Here is a 9,622-nt window from a genome sequence, read left to right on the forward strand (position 1 = left end):
AAATAGATCCCTGAACACTCACTCTGTTGCTTCCTACAGTTGCAAACACTAATGGATCTCCTTCTTTACTGTGCCAGTTAAATTGTACTCCAAACAATGGTTGATTATGATCTTCCTGCAAAATAATAGTAAAACAGAAAAGTTACTATAATTTAGAAACAAACGAATGGTGAATCCACCATTTCCCCTTACAACTTTTTTTCCCCAAATGTAGACCACTATTTAAACAGAGGTCAGGGGGTGCCTGGGTGGCTCAGTGGGTTAAGCCACTGCCTTCGGCTCAGGTCATGATCTCAGGGTCTTGGGATTGAGCCCCACATCAGGCTCTCTGCCCAGCGGGGAGTCTGCGTCCCCACCCCCTCTCTGCCTGCTTGTGATCTCTCTCTCTGTCAAATAAATAAATAACCTTTAAAAAAAAAATCAGAGGTCAGGTAACAAGTTCTCATCTATGAAAACACTCTGATATTCGCCTCCTACTTTCTGAAACCAAATCACTGGTTTAAGAAGAATCACAGATTCGGGGCACCTGGGTGGCTCAGCGGGTTAAAGCTTCTGTCTTCGGCTCAGGTCATGATCCCGGGGTCCTGGGATAGAGCCCCGCATCGGGTTTTCTGCTCAGCAGGGAGCCTGCTTCCTCCTCTCTCTCTCTCTCTTTCTCTGTCTGCCTCTCTGCCTACTTGTTATCTCTGTCTGTCAAATAAATAAAAATAAAATCTTTAAAAAAAAAAAAAGAGGAATCACTGATTCTTCTGATTCAAAATTAAACAGGATAATTGTTACAGCTGCATTTAATCTCTTGGGACATAAGTACATAATTTATGTTTCTCAAATATGAAAAGAACAAATACACCAAGAATTAGTAAAGCTTCTCTAACACTCACTAAACTTTATTAGGTTTAATTTTTCCTTTGTAAAGTGAACCATATCATACTCCATGCAAATCTCCACTTTCTATTACTCCTATAGAAACAATTTCAAATAATCTTGAATTTGGGTCCTTAAAAAAAAAAATCCCAAGAAGTTTTATAATGAACAAGAATACCTGAGCACTGGGGACCAAGGAAGGCAAAGGACTGTAAGGCCAGTTACCAGGATGCTATAATGAGGTGCATAAAAAACAAGTACAGGTGACCCTTGAACGACAGGTTGGAACTGCACAGGTCCAATTAAGCATGGATTTTTTTGGATACCTTTCTTTTCTTTTCTTTTTAAATATATTATTTATTTATTTGACAGAGAGTGAGTGTAAGTAGGCAGAGGGAGAGGGAGACCAGGTTCCCTGCTAAGCAGACCCTGGGATCACAACCTGAGCTGAGGGCAGATGCTTACCTGAGCCACCCAGGTGCCCCTGCAGATGTATTTTATATATGTATATATATATATATATATAAATATTTATACACATATTTTATATATATATATATTTTAAAAGATTTATTTATTTGGCAGACAGAGATCACAAGTAGGCAGAGGCAGGCAGAGCCGGGTGGTGGGGGGAGGAAGCAGGCTCCCCACTGAGTAGAAAGCCTGATGAGGGGCTGGATCCCAGGACCCTAGGATCATGACCTGAGCGGAAGGCAGAGGCTTAACCCACTGAGCCACCCAGGCGTCCAAAAAAAGTATTTTCTTAACATTTTCTTTGCTCTACCTTACTTTAGTGTAAGAATGCATTACATAATATATACAACACACAAAACATGTGTTAATCGACTTTATGTTATAGGCAAGGTAGGTTACTGACTTCTGATCAACAGGAGGTTATTAGTAGTTAGATTCTGGGGGAATCAAAAGTTAAACTTGGATCTTCAGTGCACAGGAGTGGGGGTGGTGGCACCTTCAAGTCGTTCAAGGGTCAACAGTATTCACTTTATTCAAAGTTATTTTTCAGCCTTAGAATTTTACTGGCAATCTCCTGGCACTGAACATTAACTTTCATATTCACTTTTAAAGTGTAAAACTTTCATTTTTTATCCTTTGAAAAGCCATAGCTTTAGGATTCTGAAATACTTAATCAAATTATTTAAACAGCTAAAACCAACACCTCCCAAGCATATTACCTAAAAAACAGGTGAAAATAACAAAATATTAACACAAAACTATAAGGGACACTTTGCTTTTTTTTTTTAAAAATATAGTAAGATTAATTTCCCTCCTTTTAAGAGACTTTAATTTGGCATACTGAGCAATGTATTTTGCTACACAGACAGGAAAATAATTTCCATACAGCCAGAGCTTCTAATGCTTTCTGAATACTTTACCTAAAAGTATATTTAGATACTTATAAAAGATTCTAACTTACATCTGTATAAAATAATGCAATGCATACTTTTGCTCAGTTTAAGAAAAATACTCCCAAATTAAAAAAACAGAAAATACATAATATGTAAAGGAAAACATTTTGAATATCACTAATCCTTCTTAAAATAAAAATGCTATTGAGGAAGCAGTAATTTAAGTAACTCCAAAACCTTGCCTTCCCCAAATACTGAATAGTAAGAAAATGTTAATGTATACCTTTTCCTTTGAAAACAATTTCAAGTAACACAAATGATAAGGATTAAATATTTAAAAACTGCCCAAGGACATCTGTTTCAATTTATGCTGACTGAAAGTTAATGGGTCACATTCAGTTCTTATTATGAAGAGGTATCAGGAAGTGGCTTTGTGTTTTTGTTTTTTTTTAAAGATTTTATTTATTTATTTGACAGAGAGAAATCACAAGTAGATGGAGAGGCAGGCAGAGAGAGAGAGGGAAGCAGACTCCCTGCTGAGCAGAGAGCCTGATGCGGGACTCGATCCCAGGACCCTGAGATCATGACCTGAGCCGAAGGCAGCGGCTTAACCCAATGAGCCACCCAGGTGCCCAGTGGCTTTGTTTTTAAAGTTTTATCAAAATAGGAAGAATAACATATCCCAAATATTTTTTTCTGAATGCAGATAATAAAGAAAACCTAGTCTGTAGTACTAGGCATTACCCACTGAAATTAGTCTATGCTACAAAACAAAACAACTTTCAAAGTACTCTAATTTTAAAGTATTTTAAATGTGACAAAATATCTGAGCATAAAATGTTTACCACTGAGAAATAATTCTGAAGCCTGGCATTCAGCCCACAGGATCTTTCTGCACATACCTTGAGACTATTTACACACTTGAAAGAATATTTGCATTTCTTGGACTTCCATTTTCCCTTCCCCCAACTTTTCCTTCCAGGAGCATTTGGTGTATTTGTAGGTGTATCAGGGCGTTCAGTGTTTGTGCCACTTTCTATACTGACCGCATCGTCCTGTAAGCAATAAATCAGGAAAAATTCCATGAAACAAAACACTGTATGTAGCAGAAAATGACTTTGTGCTGGGGAGCTGCTGACTGACCTTAAAGTAGTGATTAATAAATTCTGCAAGAAATGGAAAAATATATTCCTGTCTCCAAACAGGATAAAAAGCAAACCAGCTAAACATTAGGATTTGTGGACTTGTGTTATTTCAGCAACAATATAGTAAAAAAAGCTAATCAGAATATTGGCAAGAATAATATTGCCTCTAATAACAAAGCCCTGGTCTATGCCAGCCACCTTAGCACACTGGCTTATTTCATCTTTACAGCTCTTCACAGAAGGTACTGTTAGATAAGGAAGGGTTGTTTAGAGAGCGTTAAGTGGTCTCTTGCTACTTAGGGCTGCTGGGATTCAAACCAAAGCTCTGACTCCTAAATCTGACTGAACTACATGTCTTCGTAATTCATTTGACAGCTGCTCAGCTTGGAGTACAGCGGTTAATGGGCCTCTTAGGATGACGGAATGCTGGTGCCTCTTATTTTAGATATAGTTTCTGAAAATCCTGTTACTGTTCAAACTCCGCTTAATTAGAATACAAACCATTTAGGATTTTTTAAAAAATCCTACATATTCTGTGCTATTTACAAGTGACATTTGCCTCACAGCTCTTATGTAATAATGATACCTATATAGAATTCCAGACACTCTCCATAATTAAAGTAAAATCATTTCAAATGTAGAAACGACTGCAGGAAACCATGAAAATTCACTTAATTTATACCCTTTCTCCAGTTCACAGGATACATTCTTGGCCCTCTAATCTAAGATTTAACTACCTCCTTTGATTACATATTCCAATGTGTTCTCTGGAATAAAGAGATTTATTTAAACTTATCGCCTTAGGGCAATAGTTCCTAAATTCATTCCAGAGGAAGGCTGTTTTCGTGGAATGCCTGTTAATATCTATTAGAACAAGTCTAGGAAACACAGCCTTAGGGGCTATTTCTAAATGACTGCTTCCTAGTTTTATGTTTACAGAAGGTAAAAAATTAACTGGCGTGTCAAAAAGCATATAAAAAAATTCATACAAATTCACCTAAAAACAGTGTGGTATTACACAACTGTTCTCGGGGTGATTTTCAAAATTTCAAATGATTCCCACCTTTTAAAAAACTACAATTGTTATTCTCCAATATTATCAATTAGGATGAAAAAACCAGATAGATAATCTACAGTAGGTGCTCAATATCTGAACTGTAATTTTAATGTAAATATAATCAGACATTTGAAAATGTAAAATTCTAAAAGTTAAGTTCCTAGGCTGAAATCATGGTTTATATCTCTCTTTCTTGCCCTCTTTACAGTTTCACAGTTAACACCCAGTGTAGAAAATTAACCATCTTTCAGTGGAAAACTATGTACTATTTTATGCACACCTTTCCACATTACACATTCCAGCCTTCTTCATTGCCTTTGAACAATTTTATAACTCTTGTTATACTGTGAGTAACTGACAGTTGTGTAAATTCTGTCTCCAAAGGTAGAGGCTTATGTCTTCCCTTCCACAGTGGAAAAAACTTTGGTCTCCATCTGCAATTTCACCTCTACATTCCTTTAATGTATAAATGTATATTGTTTGACTCACACATGCCCCGTTCCCTCATATGAGGGTAAAATAAAAATTTAACATGTTTTACTTACCTTTTTCTGAAAACTGTCCTTTAACACTAGAAAAGTAAAATAATGAAACTGACATTTATTCACCAGCTTCTTTACTTCCTGGCACAAAATTCAATTGCTAATCAAGAAAACACAAAAAACACTTTTGTTTTTTAACTCTGACCACTTACCCATCTCCTCCAAAGGAAAATCACAAAAGAATCAAATGGAAATGCAATGCCGTCACAACGCTTTAACTTTATCTTTAAATTAAAATCAAACCTTGGCTGAGTATCTGTGTACAGGCTGACTTCCACCATGGCCCCTTCTCAAGGTACAGAATGATGAAATGGCACTACCATCTTCATTGGCCAAACAAAGCAAACAGGGAGAGTAATTTGTCCCTTAATCTTGCCATGGGTTACTTAAGCAAAGTGTAAGTCTTCAGATTCAGCCCTCTACTAGGCAACCATTAATACTCTTCAAGAAGCTACATACTCTGCAAGTCATGAGACCTTTTAAAAATTCAATAAAATGGCATATACACATACAAAAAACTTAAAATATGTCCTTTCAATTCTTTGATTCATATACATAGTAGTAACTGCTCAGATTATCTTAATTCCCAACTCAAACACCACGTTCTTTCCTCACTTGCTTTTGGCCTTCTCATCACTACTCAGTTCCCTCAAGAGTAAAGACCACGCTGTCCATTTAGCTTTCTCTGAACTCATTTTCCTAGAGTTCTCTACTATCTTTCCTTACTGCTTCCTTCTAACCTAAGTCCTGGATCTAGGGTCTTTGGGTGGAATTCTGAGGGCCTGTGAATGTAAATGGCTACACAAACCCACTTAATTTTCACCATCTTTAACTGAAATTTAGCACTTCCTTCTGTTAAATAAAGGTAGAATACATGAGACTACCTCTGTAGCTGTCACTTTCTCATCACGGAAATCAAATATTTTCCTATATTCTATTAGTTGCAGATCTCAAAAACCTGCTTTATGTCCATCATTACTACCAGACCCCCTCCTAGATCTAGCTACTTAATGTGCTAATACAGAAGCACTGGCTGGCTGGGTCTGAGAAACATAGAACTTTTTATCTCCAGCCTTTGAGTTTGAAGCCCATGCTGGATGTACAAATTAGCACTTCTATTTTATTATTAAAGCACTCTATTAAAACAAATCTTAAAAAATTTGTTTTGAGGGACGCCTGGGTGGCTCAGTTGGTTAAGCAGCTGCCTTTGGCTCAGGTCATGATCCCAGCGCCCTGGGATCGAGTCCCACATGGGGCTCCTTGCTCAGCAGGGAGCCTGCTTCTCCCTCTGCCTCTGCCTGCCATTCTGTCTGCCTATGCTCGCTCTCTCCCCTTCTCTCTCTCTGATAAATAAATAAAATTTAAAAAAAAAATTTGTTTTGAGAAATTTTTATAACATATTTCATAATTTTATTATTTTGTTTGTAACTTTATACATTATATTTTATAAATTTAAAAATGTTGTTCTGGGGGTGCCTGGGTGGCTCAGTGGGTTAAAGCCTCTGCCTCGGCTCAGGTCATGATCCCAGATTCCTGGGATCCAGCCCCGCATCAGGCTCTCTGCTCAGCAGGGAACCTGCTTCCTCCTCTCTCTTTCTGCCTCTCTGCCTACTTGTGATCTCTGTCTGTTATATAAATAAAATCTTAATAAAAAAAAAAAATGTTGTTCTGAGAAGGCTACCCAAGATTCAATGAGGTGGTCAAGGCACTAAAAAGGCTTAAAGCCTCTATATAAATGAGTGAACCAAAATAAAGGCTTCATCTACTGTTCTCAGTAGCTTCAGAATGCAAAGAATATATCCTCCTTACGGGTCTACCAGAAAGGCTTTCCATTTATTTGGTCCCCTGAAATCTTCCTCAGTCTAAACAGATGATTGACATTTTCATTACATTTCTGCTTGATTATTTATTTAGTATGTGCTGGGGCCAGAAGTGGAAGTCTTCACAGTAATTTCTCTTCAGATAGCATAAATAATTCTTGTATAGTATTTCTGGGGCAGAGACTCTTTTAAGCCCTTTACCTGTATTATTTCATTTAGTCCTCACAAATACTATTTGAGGTAAATACCATTATTAATCCCCATTTCTAAGAAATTAAGGAAACTGAGCAGGGAGCCCTGCAGCACTAGCTCCCAGGATCCTGAGATCATGCCCTGAGGGCAGAGGCTTAACCCACTGAGCCACCCAGAGCCCTTGGAAAAAGGTTTAAAGTAACGTTCAACACCTAAACTTTCCAGAAACTTCAAATCCAAATCCCAAAAACTGACAAACCCCCGAATATCTTTCTTTGTCTACAAAAATTCTTTCCCATCTCTTCATTGAAAATTTTGATTATGACACCATTCTATATATATGCTTGTTAGTGAAGTAATGATGTAGAATTTAGTAACTGGGTGTGTAAGATAGCATTTACTCCTAAAACTAGCCCAACTGAGAAAATGAAAAACTGACATCACCCTCCAACAACACTTTATAAAGATTTTAAAAATATATTCAGGTATCACAGGAGGTTCACATTTGGATAACTTTGAGTGAATTGCCAAAACACTTCGCTGACCTTATTCGATATAAACTTAAAACTGAAAATTAACGTCACTTCACTTATTACTGGCAACTTACCTAAACACTAGATGATTACCGAGATCTATTTCAGAGTATTTTTTAAAAAATATCTGATTCCAAAAGCCTTACATTTGCAAAGCCACGAGCCCACCCCTAAAGACATCGTCTTTACCCCTGTTGCTTAAATCTTCTAAGTCATCCCCTTCATTTTGGTAAAAACTTTAAAAATAGTAACCGACTCTTACTACATCAAAGGTGGTTTCCCCCTCCGACTCATAGGACGACCCTCTTCAATTCAGCTCCTCCGGAAGAAAAGCCGACTGTCAGGCATACCCCAACTCCACCCGCAGGACAGGAGCAGACATAAAATCCCACCTTTGGAAGAGTCACCCAAACCCCCTAAGTCGAAGATCTAACTGCTCTTTCCACCCTGAAGAGTCTGTAAGGGTCGAAAAGTGACCCAAACCCTACATTTCTTAAGAGTCGCTAACTCACGCTGGCTCCTCCTTCCAACTTTCTCAGAAAAACTTCTAACTTGCCTTTTAAACTACTGGAATCTCAGATCCGCACTCTCCCCCAAATCTCCCAAAGGCCCAACCACGCAAAAGGATCTCACAGCGGACCCCTTCAACCCCTCCGCCTACCACGCTCTCTCTAAAACCACTCTCCTTCGCCAAGTTTCTCCTTGCTCTCGGCCCCTGCTCAAAATCCCCAGAGACAAGTTCGATTTTCACCTCCCCGCCCGCGTTTTCCTGAGGGTGACACCTCTCCCTCCCCCCCACAGCAGCCCGCCCGCCCCCACGCCGAGTTTAAAAAGAATTTAAAACTTTCATTCCAGAGTCCCGTCCGCACTGCTCTGGGCTGCACTCACATTCTCGTCTCCAGAGAGGTCCGGATTGCTGTTCTCGTCGCTACTCAGTTTCTGCTTCTTGGCCGCAGGCATGTCTGTTCCCGCCGGCGCTGTCGACACTTCCCTCTCGGACATATTCCTCCGCCTCCCTCCAGGTTCCTGCCGCCTAGGGCGGGGCCTCCGCCACACCGCCGTCAAGCAAGCCCGGCCGGAGCCTGCCGCAAAGTTGCCGCTGCCGCCGCCACCTCCACCGCTCCCCCCACTGTCGCAAACCGCGCCCAGCCGCCGAGGCGGGCGTGCGTGCGACCCCGCCACACTGCTGAAAAAGGGGCGCGCGTGCGCGCCCTCCCGCGCAGCTTCCTGGCTCTTTCCCTTTCCCTGCTCCCGTCTTGCCCTTTTCCCGCCGCCCTCCCGGCAGTTTGCACGGAGAGGTGAGATCTGTTAGCTATCAAGAGCAGTATTTCGCACGTCCCCTTTCCCTGCTGCCCTCTCGATAAAGAAGAGGCGGAACTCAAAGGGATGCCCCCTCACCCCCTTCCTTCTTCCAAAGACGTTTCAGCCGCAATCGGCCCAATCCTTCGATTCCCGACCCGCTGCAAGGACTCGAAAGTCTGTGGAATGGACTAGACCACCGATGTTCCAGGGGATGGGGGAAGATACGAGAAGTCACCTCTTGCTTTAGCGACGTATGCCAAGTGTCCTTAATCTTGAACTCGGAGAAAAAACCCCTCACATTAATCATTGGAACTGCTGAAGATCTAGTGTATCGTTGTGAATAGGCGTTCGAAAACTGTAGCGTGCCTCTCACTTGCCTCCCCCATCTAGGAAATGGAAGTTGCCAGTTAAGACGTGCGCATGCGCTGGGGCGTATTCTCGCGCTGGGTCGTCCAGACCCGCCTCCCCGTGCCCCTCCTCTTCGAAATCTTGTTTGCTGAACCAGGTAGTCTTCCACCGGGTTTCCGTAGCCCGGGATGGATTTCTAAGCACGACCGAGTCATAGCGTTTGGACGCGTCCTAAATTCGTGATGGGTATTTAATATGGTGAATATTTATTTCAATCAATGATTATTCTCACCCCGTTGTGCCAATATTGAGTATCATTTAATATAGGAATATCCTGTAGTTAGCATTCTAGACTCCAATGAGTTGCGGCCCAAAGTGCTCGTTTTAACTGTTAAAAACATTGTCACGGCACTGAACAATGTCATGGCCTAAAAATCAGTGGTTAGCTCCAA

At 40.4% G+C, this 9,622-nt stretch overlaps 1 protein-coding gene across 2 annotated transcripts in view; it reads right to left on the minus strand.

Annotated features, from left to right (window-relative positions):
• The window catches only part of EED (embryonic ectoderm development), a 30,411-nt gene extending 21,343 nt beyond the window's left edge, over window positions 1-9,068 (minus strand). Inside the window, exons 1-3 of one of the 2 annotated variants that reach the window (XM_059187267.1) lie at window positions 8,409-9,068; window positions 3,134-3,286; window positions 23-115 (exon numbers count right to left, since the gene is read on the minus strand). In XM_059187267.1, the coding sequence (XP_059043250.1) occupies window positions 23-115; window positions 3,134-3,286; window positions 8,409-8,522 (360 nt within the window). In that variant the 5' untranslated portion in view covers window positions 8,523-9,068. The remainder of the gene's footprint in view (window positions 1-22; window positions 116-3,133; window positions 3,287-8,408) is intronic. The other variant, XM_059187276.1, reaches the window with a different exon arrangement.
• Between the last annotated feature and the right edge of the window lie 554 nt (window positions 9,069-9,622).

The sequence above is a fragment of the Mustela lutreola genome, chromosome 1 (assembly GCF_030435805.1).
Source record: "Mustela lutreola isolate mMusLut2 chromosome 1, mMusLut2.pri, whole genome shotgun sequence".
NCBI classification, from domain to species: domain Eukaryota; kingdom Metazoa; phylum Chordata; class Mammalia; order Carnivora; family Mustelidae; genus Mustela; species Mustela lutreola.